This window comes from Molossus molossus, unplaced genomic scaffold (assembly GCF_014108415.1).
Source record: "Molossus molossus isolate mMolMol1 unplaced genomic scaffold, mMolMol1.p scaffold_m16_p_3, whole genome shotgun sequence".
Classification (NCBI taxonomy): Eukaryota; Metazoa; Chordata; class Mammalia; order Chiroptera; family Molossidae; genus Molossus; species Molossus molossus.
This window is the reverse complement of record NW_023425366.1, coordinates 61,114,222-61,133,069: the sequence shown is the minus strand read 5'-3', so window position 1 is coordinate 61,133,069 and position 18,848 is coordinate 61,114,222. Positions and strand designations below refer to the sequence as shown.

At 37.9% G+C, this 18,848-nt stretch overlaps 1 protein-coding gene across 21 annotated transcripts in view; it reads left to right on the top strand.

Moving 5' to 3' along the window:
- MEF2C (myocyte enhancer factor 2C) overlaps positions 1 to 18,848 on the top strand; it is a 169,163-nt gene that overhangs the window by 131,184 nt on the left and 19,131 nt on the right. For all 21 annotated transcript variants that reach the window (XM_036279873.1, XM_036279869.1, XM_036279876.1 and 18 more), the window contains 2 exons: positions 6,410 to 6,596; positions 8,898 to 8,945. In XM_036279873.1, the coding sequence (XP_036135766.1) occupies positions 6,410 to 6,596; positions 8,898 to 8,945 (235 nt within the window). The remainder of the gene's footprint in view (positions 1 to 6,409; positions 6,597 to 8,897; positions 8,946 to 18,848) is intronic.

The window sequence follows — 18,848 nt, the reverse complement described above, 5'->3', positions numbered from 1 at the left end:
TAAAGCGTTAGCCCTTCTCCCCAAACATGAAGGTCAGCAACAGCACTGAAGGGTTAAAACTAATGCTCGCTGCAGGGAAGCAGACTGCATGAAAACCTAATGGTAAGATTTCAACGTGTGTGTGTGCGCTGGGGTGATGTTAGAGCTTCATCAAAATGTTGCTTTGCCTACACCAACATTTTCCATGCTTTAACAATTGGCTAAATTTTGTCTTAACCAAGTCAAAAAATCTCTAACAGTCAATCATCTGCCTTGCCAGATATTTGAGAGAAATAACTCTGCATGTATTACGTTGTTTGCCCACATAAAGGGGGGAGGGGAGTACATACCTCTTATTATATTCTGTCATCAATCAAGTGATGTTAATTATGTGACAAGTGATGCAACTCAAGGCTCGCACACTTTCTGAATAACCGTTGTTAGTGTCTGAACCCTCCTGTGTGCAGGCTCCTCCGTAGGTAATTAATTCCTTTCTCAAAAAAATACATTTTTTTGTAACTTAGCCAAACATCCTCAACCCGAGCAGGGAGAGAGACGGCAGTAAAAATATGCCTCGGCGATGACAGGTGCAGACATTTGGGGACAAAAGCTCTAGGGCAGATCCGCAACTGCATTCGCACAATGAATGACGGCTTCCCACAGTAGGTGCACAGCCACCCTGTGTGGGATGAAATTAAACACTTTTAAACGTGTCCAGAAAATGTACGCCTCTTAAACTTTCTATCTTCACAAATACATGTCTGCTTCTTTTGTGAAGTGAAGTAATGTCCGCATTGGAGCTTTTGCTGAATTGGAATTATTAATACACGGTATCATGAAGGAAAACGTAAAAGTTTCGTAAACCAAATACTACATCTAGAACATCCATGGTGGGCACTTGATCAAATGAAATGTTTCCTATCAGGTGCTGCAATGCAGACTTGTTATACCCAGAATCTTTACATGATGAAATATCCATTGGGATTTTATCTTGCCCAGAAGAAGGGAAAGAACAGCTCCTTTGGATCAGTTTTTCATTTCTTATGGCCTGAGTTCCTCTTCCTATGCAACCGTGTTTAGAGCTGCTGGCACAGCGGTTTGTGAATATCAGATTTTTAAGGTGAAGCACGCTTGGTGTCTCAGATGGGAAGACTCCGCTGCACAGTTGGGAAGAGGGCAATATCTATACTACTGCTGACCACTCTCCAGGGCAGTGACCCTAAATGTGTGTGGAGCTTTAACCCCAAGAGTTCTGGGAGAATGCCCATATTTGCACAGTGGATCGCTTTTCCTACGTGCTGCAGTGGGAAAGAGGTGTGACCCATCCCTGGATTCCCTCCCAGTATTTCATCCTGTCATGTAGAGAGTTCAAAATCAGGATACATGATTTCTTAAGAGGTGCAGTGGTGTGTGGTGGGGGATGAAAAACCACATTAGAGTTTATAGGCAGGGCTGTGAAAAGGAGCCACACAGCTCCTAGCTGTGCCTCCAAGTCTTCATTTCTCTAGTAAGTGCTTCAGTCTCCGGGATGAAAAGCCCAGTTTTCGCACATCGCTTTCAGTCGCTGGAAGTGAATTTTGTTGAAAGTTTCCACAGCTGCTAAAACATTTACAGCAGGGCAAGGACACTCTGCTCTTTGTGTGTGGAGAGAGTGTCTCCGCCTCTTTAAAAACATTACAAGACTGTTTTTCTATTTCAAAGACCCAGTTCGAAGAGTTTCCCTTTTAAAAGAGAAAATTTAATATTGCAATCACCTGTTGGTACAATGTAATTTATGCCCGTATTCCTCAATGACGTGAACTAGTTCATGGACGATTGGGATCTTGCTGACCAGCATTTCCTCATGCAGGGTTTGCCACGGTTCACACTGGGCTTTACAGCCAGAAAAAATAGCCTCATTTGAGGAACGAGGAATTAGGAAATGGGCTGAAGGAAGGAGGGGCCGAGGCAGGGTTGGGTGACAGTGAAGAGGAAGGAAGTGGAAGTAGAGAGTTTCTGTTTTCTTCCAGTAAGGGACTGTGAAGAAAGAGAGGTAGTACTCTGGGGTCCAGGAAGGGGTTAACAGGAAAAGCACTTGAGATGATTTCTATGCAGAGGAAGAATGCTTGAAGGAAGGAAAAGATTGAACACACAGGTACAATGGAGATGAAATGGCAAAGCTCGAGGAAGGGAAGGAGCATGGGATTGGAACTGGATGGAGCAGCAGGTGTCCCCAGGTGTAGTTAAGGTGGTAGGTGGGCAGAGTGAAGTTGAGTGGGTGACCACGTGATGACACGTATTTTTTACATTAAATGTAGCTGCTGTAGTGACTGAGGTGGGGGAGCAGGTGCTTGAAAGAGGACGGAGAATGAAGGGACAGTGGGTGCCGTGAGGAACAGGTAGAGAGGAGATGGGCAGGCACGTGGCCGAGCTGCCAGGCGGCCTGGAGGAATCTGGGTGCCGGCAGCTGCCCATCACGAGCCAGCAGAGTTGTGCAATTTTTTTTTCTCTCCTAGTTTTCGGCAGACTGGTCATGGTTGATCAAAACTTAAGGGTGTCATTAGTGGCCCCAAAAGAGGGATTCAGTTCAGTCATTCACATTGAATAAAAGAGGGCTTATTAACTAAAAATATTTTATTAAAAATATTTGATTTGACTTTTTATTGGACTTTTCCTTGTGGTAAGTTTGGGAAAATAGTGGCTTTTGGATAAGGGTTCAGATACCTTTCTGACCACGATGACTCACGTCAGCAACCATGATCAGTTTGTTCAGGGATAGAAACTAAGAGCCTTTGAGCTGTTACGCCTGTATCTCTGAAAGCCAGGGCTGTCGTTGGCATATGACATGTGCAGTCACACAGGGCCACACTTGGTGAAATGCTGTGCCATCACCATTTTGAAATTCTTAATAATTTTTTAACAAGGGTCCCCACAGTTTCATTTTGCCCTGCCTCTGCCAATTGTATAGCTAATCCTGCCTACAACCTTTGATTTAATCACCCCAAACTCCCTCTTCCTTCCTCTCTGGAGTGTTGTAAAACTTGGAGTCTGTCCCTGAGATCTCCGCAAGTTTGGAGTCTTTAACTACTCTTTGGCTTTCACTCTTTAAACCAAAAAAAATATTTTTAATTTAGATGCTTTTAAGTTCTCAAATTTTGAAAAGGCAAGAAGAAAAAGAATAACACCAGTATCTTATAAACGTTTATACATTATTATAGCCTTTACTTTCTCTAAAACATTTAGGTCTGACTGGTCTCTTTAAGGATGTAATCACTTTATGTCTCAGATCAGGCCCAGGGAGGCTAAATGATTTGCATGGTTAAGTGTCAATTTATTAAACAACCTGGACTGCAACTGAGATTTCTAATATTAAGATTGATGTTCTTTCTGATTCTCTGAGATGTCTTCTCAGTGTGGTCATTTTTAAGCTTATAATTTGATTTCAAAATTATTTAGCCAGTTCCTGATACAGATAGAAGCAAAAGACAGAGAAAACGCAAAGGTTGTTAGCATATTTTATGACTTGTGGATTTTTGAAGTATGCTGTGACTGCTATTTAGTCAATCACAAGAGAGTTTTTATCATAAACATCATCAAATTATTATGGTCCAAACTACTAGACACTGAATAATTCTTGAGGATGATGGTTCAGGAAGGGAGGAATAGAGAGAGAGATTCATTGAATTGATTATTCAGGTGGTTCAGAATTTATCAAATAGTTATTAATAATCATCTTTATATTAGATGTGCACATAATCACTCAGGGGAAGGGGAGAGAAATAAGCTATAGACTATTTAGAGGAGAAGTAGTTTTATAGCTGATCCTTAGGTATCCAGTAATAGTTAAACATTTATAAGTAGTAATAGTGAATACAAATTTTAAAATTTGTAAACAAATGATAGCTTAAAATATCAAATCTGAGTAAATATAGAAGAGAGGAGTCTTTAAGGTTCATTTTTTCCCCAAAACCTCAGTTACACACTGGCAGTTAATGAGCAAAGACTGCCCTCCCAACGTGAACACTGACCACGTCCCATAGAATCCATTTAGTTTATTATTTCTGTGGTTCACAAATAACAAGTTTCTAACTTCCGGCTCTTACTCACTTCACAGTATTATTTCTGATTGCAACATTCTCTTTCTATCCCAAAACTTATGCTTGTTGCACAGTGATTTAGTAACAATAGCAACAGGCTCAATGACTTACTAATTAGATGACATTGGACCACTTACTTAGTCTCACCAATTTTAGAAGGAAAGAATCATATCTACAGTGAAAGAACGTTGAAAGGGTTATATCATATTTTGTATATAAATTAAACATTATAGTGTTTACTCAATAAATAACATTCAGCAAATGTTAAGCTTATATTTTTGTATGAGTACAGTATCTTCTTAAAAATTCTCCTTTGAAGAGAAATATTCAGTTCACATAAGAAAAAGTAGACTAGGCTCTGCATTACCTTAGAGCAAAAGAACTTCAGCACCTTGATGAAATGAGACATTCTTCGGCCAACATCATAACTGCTTTTATAATAGAAGGGAAACAAGAGCAAAGAAAAGTGATCAGGGGAGGGCAACCTCTGCCAACTGTGGCCCAGCAAAGGGATATAACAGTAAGAAAGCGCCCTGCCCTCTCTCCTCCCACTCGATATACTTCTACTGGCCAAGCTGAAGCCAGAGGGCAAGGTGACCCTGATGGATGTCATCTGGAGGGTCAGCCTCTGGGCCCAGAGCAGTGAGGAGGGCGGACAGTGAATCTGGAAGGGCAAGTGGAGAAGCCGTAGCACAGCTACTTGACTGTGTTTTCTTACTATACTGGAGTGATTCTTATTTGGTCTTTTAATAAAGGAATACAATATTTTACCTACCCTACAGGCATTTATTTTATTGAATATACTAATATTTTTTGTTGTTTAAAAAGTCTCTGGAAATTTGGGGCTATAGTCATTCTTTGATGTCAACCATTTATATTCCATATATCGTGATGTCTGTCTAAAATTATTTTTGTACTCTGTTTACAACAGATAAATCCTAATAAAGAATGACTGTGTTAATATAGCACTTGGACATTTTTATTTCCCTCTAAAATAATGAAGGATCAAAGATACGTGAAAGAAAAGAGTTATGTAGCATTTACTGTTGTCATTATCAACATGTACAGATTATGGAAGGAAAGAAAAATAGGAAAAATAAAGAATAAGACGTAAAAGGACAAGCATAAATAGAGAATCGTATCATAATCATCACCAGGAATAAACACTGTTGCCGAGCACAACATGTGTTGCAGGCCAATCAACCAGTAAAAGAAAACTGATGTTAGGATTACAGGAAAAAAAATAGTTAAAAAAAAAAAAGAACAAAAAACTTTGAACCACATGCATATATGCATTTAAACTTGCCCAATAGCTTATTTGAAAACACCTGAGGGAATGTTCTATTTAAACCCCATTTCGAATATACATAGTAGATACACATATACACATCCATTTTATAGTAAGAATGCTGTGTGCTCTGACACCATGAGCCCTCTGGCAATATATTCAAACAGTATATTCATTTGTAATGTTGAAAATGGAAAAAAGAGGGAGTTGCAACTATGATTATCTAGTTAGTGCAAGCAGAAAAATAAGCATGACTTTGCTTAAATTGCCAAAATAATATCAAAATATCAGTAATTGGGATCTGATTACTCTAATTGAATAGCCACACAGCTTCCGTTCTCTCAATATTTGCCAACCCTCTCATTGGAGATGCAGGCCTTGTCGTGTGTCCGCGTTAGTATATCAAAAATGTGAAGTGCGACATATGTTCTAAAGGATGATTTTAAAATATGAATTATTGAATGGTATATGCTCTGTTGAATCTGGTATCTTAAAGTGTGTGTTATCTTCAGAGTTCCTTTCAAAAGACAGACTTTTTAAAAGTAATAATTGAAATGTATGTGCAAAACGAAAGAAAGGAAATGTATGTGCTATTCACAAGCCTGGAGGTGATTTTATATCATTAAACTTTTGCATAAATATGCTGCAATAAGCAATTACTTCAAAGGCTCCGGTTTGCATTTTAATCCTTTTTCTCTGTGAAGTCATCACGATCATGTACCTTTGATTCTGCAGTCATTTCTGGCACCAGATTCAGATATCGCAAATGAACAATTATTACCTAATAGAATGGAATTCAAAGGCAATGGAGTCTAATGAAACAGGGCTTTGTTTTAAACAAAAGTGAAACGTTTTCTAATAGTTGCATAGAGAGAGTTCTAAGCGCATTAAAGAAATCAATTTATGATTTGAACATCTTGAGAGCTCTTCTTAATGGTCTTCTAGACACCAAGCAGTTTGGAATTTGAAATTTTTTTCTTGGAAAGTAAAGGCTGTCTGTACTTGACAGCTTCTGTTCTATTCTTTTTTTTTTTTAACTCATACACTTTTTTTTCTGCTCATACAGGCTGTTCCACCTCCCAACTTTGAGATGCCAGTCTCCATCCCGGTGTCCAGCCATAACAGTCTGGTATACAGCAACCCCGTCAGCTCACTGGGAAACCCCAACCTTTTGCCACTGGCCCACCCTTCTCTGCAGAGGAATAGTATGTCTCCTGGTGTAACACATCGACCTCCAAGTGCAGGTAACACAGGTACGTCCTCATAAGAAGATAATGTGAACAAATCACTGGAAGGAGCCACTCTTGGCAAAAAGGCCATTTTATCTACAAGACATTCAGTTTTCCAGTTTTCCATCTGGTATATTCCTTCCCTGCTAGGTCTAACCCCATTAGCATATCCTTTGAAATCTTTTATAATCTGCAATTTATCTGTTCAACCTGTCTGTCACCGGTCTCCTCACCTGGCTGTATTTTAACCAGCTGTTTCCTCAAACAGTGCCAATGCCCCATCCTCGTGATGGTGCTTCTGCTCTCCTGCCCAAAATGCCACTTTCCCTCCTTGCCAGAGCATCCCTTCTTCTGTGACACCGTCCCGTGTCCTCTTACAGCATATCCCGTGGTCAGTTTGTATTTGATTATACAGTAGCTTATATATACCACAGCGGATTTAAGGCAAAAAGGAAATGTGGTGAGATAGCAATAGGAAGTGTGAAAGAAAAACAAAATAAAGGCAGAAATGAAGTTAAGAGCACATCGTAAGGACACTACACCTGCCATAAATTTGTCTCTGCACTTCTAGGAGATCCTTACTGTTGTACAGTTCACAGTGTCCCATGGAGAAGAAATTATTGCTCAGGAGCTGCAACCATTATTAGTACTCAGAACAAGCAAAACACATGATGCTCTGTGTTGAATATGCATCTGTTTTTCCCCGGGATTTAAAGAGACTTTACGGGAAGAATGCCCTCTTCATTTGCCAGGCTCAGGGTAGAACCTAAGTAATGTGTTCTGAATATAACTAAACAATTTCTTCATATTTTCAAAACAAGCACCACATAAGTAATTGTATATATAAATCATGTACAGCAAACCATTATATATTTACATTTTGTTTTTTAAAAAGTGCACCATAGGAAAATATTAATATCTTAGGCACACATCACTGTATTTATTATCCACAAAAGAATAAATGTCTGCCTCATATTTAAAAATAAACATGTATTCCTATTTAGTACAGAAACTTTATATAGAAAATACAGTCAAAATCAGCCAGATAAAATACCTTGGTAAATCTTGAGTCTGAAAGATGTGGATAAAGGACTTCATCATACCATCATTCTCTGCTTAGAAATATGATTGAGGTTTTTCATAAGAATTTTCAATAATCATGTGCATTCCTTTCAGAGCGACCCAAATGCAGTTATATTTCCTATTTGATTAAGTTAGGCTCATTTATTTTATAAAATCTTATACTTTATTTCTAAAAAATTATTCAATTAGAAATAATAAACATTTTCTTAAAATGTAATGAACATTTTCTTCTAATTCCAAAACCAGAACCAACTAATAATTATAGAGTGTCACTTAGAAGCAGTTAGAAAATAATCAGCTGATATTTTATTTCTGTTTTTTTAATTTTGGCTAAGTCTTGTTTCTTGAAAACTAACACTAATGATTATATTTAATATCTTATTGTAACACTCCAACTCTGACATATTAATCTTGACAAATTTCAAATTACTTTTTTTTTTTATCCTCACCTGAGGACATTTTTGCATTTATCTTCAGATACAATGGGAGCGAGAGAGGGAGGGAGAGAGAGAGTAACATCGATGTGAGAGAGGTTTATCGACTGGCTGCCACCCACACGACCCCAACCAGGGCTGAGGACAAACTGCAACCAAGGCACGTACCCTTAGTGGGGACCGAACCCGAGACTCTCTGGTCCATGGGCCAACGCTCTAACTGCTGAGCCAAACTGGCCAGGGCTCAAATTACTTTCTTAAGTTAGCAGTGAATAAGCCCGAGTTTCTAAATTTGTGGCCAACAAAACCTATTTTATTGTGTCAGTAAGTAAATGAGGTCATTCACTGTAGATAGATTCAGGAAATGATTAAAATCCTGGACAATTAACAGTGCACAAAATTAATTTTATAAAATATATTTATAAAGAATTAAACATCAAATGTATGGTTATTTGAGTATATAATAAATCTTACTTTTTTTTTTACTTTCTATAGAGCATCCTCTTAGGAAAAACTGTACTTGGAAATAATAAAAAAATTCAAAAACCAATTAAAGACTGGATTTTTTTAAATGTAATTTTTCTTAGGAAAAAAAGTTTCTGCAAAATGTCAGTGATTGAATGTATTTTTAATGTTTGAGCACAGCATGTCACAATAAAACAAATGTCAGCCATCTGACTTAGGTAGTACTTGACAAATTTAGGATTCTTTGGAGAGGACAGAATACTGAGGTTGCTAAGGGTAAAGTGTGTTATTCTTCAGACCTTTAGCCTTTCTCCTTTTGATCTTCCTCTTTAATCCTTGCCAGGTGGTCTGATGGGTGGAGACCTCACATCCGGTGCAGGCACCAGTGCAGGTGAGTGGAGACATCTGTGCTGCTGTTGTATCACTGGTCAGGGTGCCTTTACTGGGAGATTTGCAGGAAGCAAGTCTTTTGAGCCAAGTTGTGAGATCTATGAAAGGCACGGAAAAATGGCCCCCAAAATTCCTAAAGCACTTTTCTAAATAGGAGTGGCTACATAGTAACTTAGAAGAAAAATGTTTATTAGCTAGAACTTACCGAAACATCAGCTAGTCAACGTAGGGAATTGAGGGCTCTGATCAAATTGATTTAATCCTAAATAGCATCTCTAGACACAGGTGCCTTTAGCCAGCCTTGTCATTTGAGGTCTCAGTTAAGCATTTCACATTAAATGTGACTCACTTCCTACCCAAAGAAAGACCAAACTCCTATACATTTCTAAAAGAGAATACAAAAACAAAAGGAGAGGTGGGAGTATAACTATTTGACAGTAATTTAATAAACTGAAACTATATTTGGCGTTAAAATGAGCTCTTAGAGAATGTAAATATAACGTGGACCCCCCAAAAAAGCCACTTAAATGTATTTCAGCTCTCAAGGACGTCGTCTACCATGGCCAATTGTCTCGTAGTCACACTTCTTCAGAGTTGCATATTAATTCATATCATTGTGATTATTGAGATATTGATGGCATATTCACTGCAGAAGCAAAACAGCACACGATACCTTTTAACGCTAACTGCAGTTCACTATTGGCATAACAAGTAACCATGGTAATTCCTGCAAGATGGAACATGCTATACATTTAAAATAGTAGGAGACAGGCATGAATGACACAAGGTTATGTTTGAAATGTCAAAAAATTCAAGTTTATTGAAACATCCATGGACAGCCTAATTAAAATATTTTGCCAGGGCCCAATATAATAGCCTGCTAATTATAAGAAAGACGATCAAGGAAATTGGCATATAGAAACATTTTTACAAATATATCATTTAGGGTAATGTTTCTCACTTCTGATGTTGGTTTTTCCCTAATTCAGTGAGTAAGGAAGAAAAAGTATTAGAAGTATACATGAATTCATAAACAGAATCAATGACACTGCTTCCTATCTTATCTTTCTTTTAAAAATTAGAGTCAATTTAATGAGTAAATGTAATATACTATTTTGCTGGATATTGAAACGAAATGTTCATTTCCCCCTCACAAGTTACTTTGTGGCTTGTTGCCTCAATATTACAGAGCCAGATCCAAGCCAGACCAATGTTTCTTGGATTCAAGTCTCTGGCAAGTACTATGGTTAGAAAGAACGGTGGGGACTAAGAGTTGGGTTGTCACAAATACCAAGAAAAAGATAATGTAAGAAAAAATGGTTTGGATGTGATGATATTTTATCCAGTATCTCGCTGCACCCATTTGCTTACTCTTATGGGAACAGCCAATAGTGGTGATGAAAGTTATTAGAAATACTAAAAAATATGTGGAGTGGGGGAAATGAGTTACTCAGCTTTGATGGAAGTGGCCTCTTATTACTGCTTAACAGCTAGAATGCATTAGAATCCTATATTGAAGATGAGAAGTGCTTGGTTGTTCAATTATGCTGTCATTGTCAATTGCCTGACAGTCCGCTGAGTTTAATGGCACTCCAGGGACAGAGAAGATACTCAATCTTGTAAGCACAAAAGTTAGCCACATATAGGTTATAGCGTCATTGAACTAAAAAAGTCGTATGAGCTTAGCAAATTCATCCTCCTACTTCAGGACATCTGCCATGGGCATGAGAGTCTTCTAGTCCAAAAATAGTCAAAGAAAACAGAAAGGAATACACTCAGTGGCTCCATCCTCATGCTAATAGATACTACATTTTGATGACTGTATCTTGTAGTCATGAGTATATAATTTTCACAGTTTCTGTATGGTTGTGAAAGAATTACTTCCCCACTTTTTAAAAATAGAGGAAGGAGCCCTTTCTGTCCCTGGTCCACAGAACACCTGTTGCAGATGCCAATTAGTCCTGAGCTTAGCTGTCATGTCCTGCTCCCAGGCACGGCCGTCTTCCCTTCTTTCTCGTGCTGGACAGTATCATATGTCGCAGCTGAATATATCTGTGCTGATGTCAGAGAATCATATAACACCAGGGGAAACAAGGCCAGCCAGGATGTCTCTACATTTTCAGAAAAGAAAACTGAAACAAAACGGCCAAAAGACACCATCCAAATGTTGACTATTGCCACTGAAACACAAGGTCTCAGATAGGGAGCGACTGTGGCGACACTGCAGTTAGGTTAAATAATCTTCGGTCTTTGTAATGTTTTTCAAAATCAGATCATCTCAACGTGTAAAAGGACAGCCTTGTGCGGGAAGGAAGTAAATTGAACATGTACTGTGTGCCATGAATGCCACAACACCAAGGAGAGAAACATTATCTTTTTTAGTTCAGCTCAATCAGAAAGTGTAGCATCTTTCCCATCTAGTCCCTGAACTGTCTCTCTCCCTCATGCCATCATCTGGCGAGTCACCAAGTCTTACCAACTCTGCCACCAAGGTATTTTCTAAATCTACCCTTTCACTCCATTCTGACCCCACTCCCCTGGGTCAGACTTATCCTACTACCCCGGGCCCCTGATTCATCTCCTGCCTCACACTGCGTTCCAGCTCCATTCTCCCCGTAGCTGATTAGGCTTTCTCGAAGCTTTAAACTAACTGTAGGTCATCATTCACAGGCCTAATATCCAGCAATAACTTCCCAGCTCTTTCAAAATGAACCGTGAGCCTCTTATCTCTGGCCCAACCTGCTTAAACCTTCTTGCCTCTGCCACTGCCATCAAGAACCCTGCACTGCAACTCTGACAGTAACAAACATTTAAATTGCTCTTACTATGTGCTTTGTGAAAAATAGCTCATTTACTCTCATCACAGTCCTGTGAAATAAATGTTCTTCTTGTGCCCATCGATAGATGGTGGGACTGAGGCCCAGGGAGGTTGAGTGATTGGCCACGGTGGACCCCAGGCAGTCTGTCTTCAGAGTCTGGGCTCTGAACAGCTACACTCTGCATCCACTGTCCAAACATGCCGAGGGCGCTTCCCTTTACATGTGCATTCCTTGCCCTCCTGCTCCATGCTGCTGAGCTCTCCCTGGCATCCCTCAGAATTCAGTCCAGCCATTTAGGAACCTTGTCCCTTCCGGAAGGATTCGGGGACCTCTGCTCTATTCTGCCGTGGCAGCCTGTACCTACACCACTCATCTCACTGTCGTATCTGCGTGCCCGGGCGCACGTCTCTGTCCTGGACACTCAAGCCTTCGCCAGCTGTCTCTTAGTTGTATTCCCAGCTTGAAACATAAAAGACAGCACAGGGCAGACACTCAGTAAATGTTTGTTAGCTGAATAAAGGAAAAGTTGATTTTATAGACCTAAATTTTTAATACTGTTGATGTACAGGAGAGAAAGACTATTTCCAAGAAATTATGTAATTTGAAATTTTAAAAAATCAATATGCCCTTTATCTATAATTCAAAAAATAGTGTATTCTTTTGATACCGTATACAATGAATAATGAATTAATTACTTGATTAAATGGCAGAGCACCGTTGGCCAATAAAGTTTTACTCACTTTTGTAGCATACTTAATGAAAAACCCAAAGAGCTGATATATAGCAGTAAATGAAATGTAGGTTGGTATCTCAGACCATCACAAATCACCTCTTAAAACAATGAACCTCTTATCATTTGAAGTAATTTCAAAGATGAAGGCAAGTGGTAATAAAAAAAGTAACAGGATGGGGATGTACTCTTGGTATAAGAGAAATATACAGCAAGTCATTATAATACATTAGTAATAGTGACATTTCTAGGTTTCAGTTGACAGTTATTCATCCACTACTTAATCCTTTCCTCTCAACAACCAAAATGAAAAGTCACTGCTTTTAAAATTACATTTTGTCATATCTCTGCACATTAAAGCTTTTAACATGCAAATATTAGTGGTTATTGATGATTGTAAAATCAAGTTCAGTTGAGTTTTCATCATCATTAGATTGAATAGAAGTAACCACTAGCATAGCAATGCCTAGCATTGGATTATTCACTGTCCTATTAGTACCCTTTGTTTTCACTTTGATAACATGGCTGCTTTTTATTAAGTAGGAAGTACCAGTATGCCCAAGAACTTACTGATTCATGATTGAGACCAGAGGGAGGGAGGGAGGGTAGAAGGGAGGCAGCGAGAGGGAGAAGGGGGGAGAGAGAGCGAGAGAGAGAGAGAGAGAGAGAACCTTTAGGAATCTCTTTGAAGTTTTAAGAGAATTTTGCAATCTGCATAGCTATTTGACAATATGGCAAAGGAGATTTATGTATATTGGTTAATAATTTTAATTGGCATTTATTGTAAATTAGATATAATTTTATATAAAAAGAAACTAACAGCTGCTTTCTTATTTTGATTGTCAATTGTTTACTATTTTATGCATTTGGTTGTCAAGCATTGTTACTTCCAGAATGCTTAATTTATATCACTGAATACAAGGAGACTTGATGGCAAGTGTACTGCTGTAAATGAGTCACTGAGCAGTGAATGAGGAGACCTGGCTGCCGGACTCTGTGAACACTCCATCTAACAAGACCTTAGACTTACAACCTTTGAACTTAGTACCCATTTTGGGGAAAACATACAAATATCTATAGTGTCCATTTACACACAATGTGTTATGATCATATAATCATAAAACTTTAATTACATGACTTCTTTTGAAATTTGTTTAGCTTTGAAATTTTTATCATATTATAAAATGGAACTAAGTAAGAAGAGGAAAAGGTCATACAGTGTTTATTATTTCTTACCAGTATCATAGTTTTTCAAGTTTTTGTTTTTTTGAGCATACTTATCAAAAATTTCTTGGCTAACTTTCTTATCAGCCAGAAAGACTTCTCTGAAATTCTTACTCAATGATTTAAAATATCAGTAAAGTGGTTAAACATTTAGTCTAAAAGGATTTGCTTTAACAAGTTCGCATTTTTGTTGCCTACCAAAACACAAATTCAGATGGCAATACGCAAGAAGAGAGGGATAGCATTTTGTTGCTCTCAAATAGGAAAACTACTTTTGTTACTATAAAAATGTAATTTTATATTACTTTTTAAAATATTATTAAGCAGCCTGTGAAAAATATCTAATAGTTGGATTCTTGTTTTGAAAGCATTCTGTTAGATTTGCTCTGAATAAAAATTCTAAGTTCATTGGCAGTTTTACCTTGGAAGTTCACCCAAACCACAAATAAAGATCCAACAGCATTGCTTTATTAGTATCTCTGAAATTAAGTTACAGAGATATTTTTTACTCAAACCAAGGATATCTATATTTATTAAAAGAAAGAAAACATACCTAGCCTCCTGGCTGGAGGACCTATAGTATGTGACATGCAGCACCGCCGAGGAAATTGGCCTCCACCTTCCACAGACGAGGCCTGAAGACCTGCAGGCATGGCAGCACCTCACCATGCTCTAGGGGCCCACGTTGAATTGAGAAAGGCAACAAAGGGAAGACCAATGAAAAGTGTTACAGACGAAGTCAGGATAACGTAAAATCTACTTTCAACCCCTCTGGTTTGGCTTAATTCTTAAGGTGTTTGATTTCTGTAGGAAAAAAACAAAATTTCAAATGATAACTTCCTAGAGAGTGTTTGAAAATTCAGAGCCCTTTGCTTTATGATCCCACAAAGTTGCATCTGTTTTTGTCCCCTGTCTTTCTGTTACAGTCAGTACAGCAATGTGAAAATTGCTCTCTTCACTCATATCTCATTGATCTGATGTAGGAACGTGACTGATAATAGAACTCTGATCATTTTTAATATTTATTCAGGCAGGTAATATTTTCTCCTACATTATTAGTTTTACTCAAATAATCTTTTTCTCTTAGCAGTCTTGTTTTTTGTACACTATTGGTTTCTCTCGTCCCTGTTTTTGACATCGCCGTAAGATTTTATTGGGAGAGCAAGCTCTTCTCAGAAGAAATTGTGTATCAACAGCCAGCAGTCACTGAAGGAGATAAGTGGTTAAAAAAAAAAAAAAAAAAAAAACCCTTTTTTGGAAATCGATTTTTTTACCTACCAGGGACTTTTCAGGACTTCAGGGCTGTCGGCCGAGGGTATAATTTGCTGTTTTTAAATGAAACTTTGCCAGTCCCTCAAATTTTACAGTTAGACTTACACAGTATGTTTCATTTGAATTTCAATTCAAAGAGTTATAGTCATGATACAGTCTTGTATTTGAAAGATCAAATCAAATATATGCCTTTAGTTTACTTTAAACTAAAAGAAATTATTGTAACAAAACCTTCGGTAAATAATTTCAATTTTTAAATGACAGATGTGTCACTGGGTTTATTTATTATTGCTCCATTTCTATTGTTTTAACTGAATTTAATATTAACTTGCAGTTTTACTGAACATGCCACCCTCCTTTCACTTTTTTTTTTTTTTTTGTCCTCACCCGAGGACATTTTTCCATTTTTTGTTCAGATAGCCTGGGAGGGAGAGAGAGAAAAAAAAAAAAAATTGACTTGAAAGGGACACATCGAGTGGCTGCCTCCTGCACAACCAACCAGGGCCGGGGACAGACTGCAACCGAGGTACGTGCCCTTAGCGGGAACCAAACCCGGACTCTCTGGACCACAGGCTCACACTCTAATTGCTGAGCCAAACTGGCCAGGGCCTTTCACAATTTTTTGACCATAGACTCCACTTACAACCTGTAGTGATGGTAAAGGACCCATGATGTGGTATATGTAGTGTGGGGGGGAGGGGAGTCCTCCTATATTAATATAGGTTATTATAATAATAATAGCAAATCCAAATCTGTGGTCAGTTTACATATTTGAATATAACATTGATTTACATAACAATCACGAAAGAGGAACCTTTCGTTTAATATTAAGCCACTCAAAGAAAACTATAAAATCATGAAATAAAATTTTTGCTTAAGCAGTCATTTGGGAAAATATTTCAGAAGCAGATATTCAGAATAATAAGATAATCAAGGGAAATATATGATATACAAGTTACTTTAGGGGTGACATTATTGCCCTTGGAAAGTCTGTGACTTTCCATTTTGCAGGATTGTTGAAAAAATTAAATGAGATAACCAATGTCTGCCCCAGAGCAAGTGCTTGTTAATACATGTTAACTATTGTTAGTATTACCATTATTTATATTTATAATTCCTAAGCAAAAAATAAAGCTTAGTTTAATGCAGCTCCAGTAATAGTTATTAGACATGCAGTGCACTCGAGTCTTCGCAGAGATGTCTGCACGGCCCCTACCCTCCAGGGCGGGAGTAGAGAGGATGCATGGATAAAGCCGAGGCAGAACGGGAGCACGGTGCAGGCCAACGCAACACATTTCACTTTGAATGTTAGGATCTTCTGATGAGTTTGCAGCCGTGTAAATGTTAAAACTACAAGTAATTATTCATTCTCTCCTGTCACGTTCTCTCTAATTTATGCTGTCTCAATATTTTTGTTTATAAAAATGACTGAAAGAATGAGCGATTGTGTCAATAATGAAGACACCCCCTCATTTTTAGCAAAGAGACAGCCCCCAAATCACAAGAAGTGAACAATTAGGTGAGTCATCAATCTATCACTCATCGTTAAGTGGAATTTTTTTGAAGATAGTAAGGTTCAATATCATTTCTGTGGTGCAATTAAAACTATCCCTGCAGTAAATCAGTACTCAAAGCAGAACAATATTTTGAGTGCCTTTTTGCACTGGCAACATCAGATTGTCGATTTCTTCCTTATTTGCAAATGGAGCCTTTATTCAGAGAGAGGGGGAGAAATATAAGGATGTAATCTAAATCTGAAACATCTGGCTTTTGTAATAATGTAGTGGAAGTAGTTTGTGTTTTGGATTCAAATCAAAGCTCTCCCATTTACTGACAAGTCACAGAAACTCCTGAACTTCAGTTTCCTCATCTGTCAGAAGCTGGGATGATCATGCTTGACCCACAGGACTGTTAGGACACATGAGTGAGTGGCTTGCCAACATACACCTGCTTTATGATACGGACTCCTGATCTTTGGAGAAACAACTCAGTAATAAGTAAAAGTTCTTTACTCCTACCTCACAATCCAGAGCTTATTGTATGTGCTGAATGTTTAAAGTTCAGTATCTAGTTGGCAGATAGACTTAATTTCAAAAAAGACACTAAGCAAAACATATCAAGGATAAGTGGGATAAATATGAAATCCGTGAAGGTCTGGTTCGGCATCAGGGTGACATGGTCAGGCAGAAGAGACAAGTTTCTGTTTAGAACGTCTGCTGCCCTCTGACTGGTACAGCCAAAAATAGTCTTGGCTTTGGTGTATTCTTGGGGTATTTTTGAGAATACACCACAAAGGCACTGAGGTTTCGCAGGAGTTTCTTCATGGTCTAACATTATGCATTATTATATTATTTCCCTAAGAAACCCCCAAATAGAATGGAACGATTTTATGTGTAAGAAACTATAATCAGCCGTCTTTACCAGGATAAGAATCAGAAATCTGATTTGCCCCCATTCGACAACAGGCATATTGAAATTTTCATCATTCCCAGATTTCTGACCTCCAGATGTTTTGTGGTTGCCTTTTCTCTGGGAGCTACCCCATGATAAAGGTCTCCTTTTCTCTAAAAACAAAAAATAAAACTGATTCACAACAGCTGAATAACTTCTAGTTCTTAGTGCTCTTTAAAAAATATCCTCCCCGAGGATGTTTATTGATTTCTTCTGGTGAGAGAGGACGGGTAGAAAGAGAGAGAGAGACAGAGAGATGTGAGAGAGAAGCATCCATCTATTTCCTCCTGTGTGTGCCTCAACTGAGGATTGAACCACCACCCTTGGTGTACAGGACGATATTCCAGCCAACTGAGCCACCTGGCCGGGGTCTAGTGCTTTTAACAGGGTTTCAGGCGTTCAGGGCAAAGTACTTGTAGGACTGATGTCTAGAACTTTATAATATTTTTCCACTAAAACTATTGTGTCACTTCCAGTAGAGCAGTCTACTGAAACAAGTCTACTATATACAATTTAAAATAATTTTCTGAGAAAAATGGATGTTTATTTGAGACACAAAGCAGTGTCCTGATAATAGAAACTAACTTACCTTAAAAGCTTTAAAAAGTCAAATGTAAATAGTTGGTGGTAGTGAGCATTATTATATATGTGGCATCTCTAGTTTAACAAGACAGTGTACTGTGTAAATGTTTTCAAAATAGTTCTAATGGAAAAAAAAAAAAAAAAGCCTAAGTTGGTAAAACATTTTGATGAACTAAAAGCAGAAAATCAACACATCAGAGGGTCAGCTACATGTTCAGCTTAATATGTTCAGTTTTCCTGTGGCAGCTTGCTTCAAATTCCAAAAATTAAAATACCATTAACAAATTAAATTTTATGCGCTTATATATAATTAGAAATTGTTTTCCAGATAACAACTAATAGCAGGTACTATAAAATACTGGGCATTTCAGGATCATATCAGGTGGTTCTGATGGAAGCAGGTATTTTAACTAAGTAGGTTCACATCTTTACCCTGTATTACAGGAGAGAAGGTTATTGGCTGTGATATTACAAAGTTTACTTTTAAAAGCATATTTAATTATCCACTTGACTATCACATCAAAAGTTCAACAGCTGCTCTCACATTTAGTGTAGCTAAACCCAATTTTTCCTATTTGTAAATATTTATTTATTCAGAGGGAGACCAGAAATATGGTTTAGAACATTACCATTCTGTGCCTCTTTATACAGGGGTGGGCAAAAGTAGGTTTACTTTATTTGATGCTACTACTACTTGCAGTTAGCAAGGTAACATGCTGGGAAATGATAACAGGTGTAACAGGTAAAAAAAGCTTTCATTAACTCTATAAACAACTTTAGTAGGTTGGCACTTGCATGATGTCCCATGTTTATATTATATGGTTGA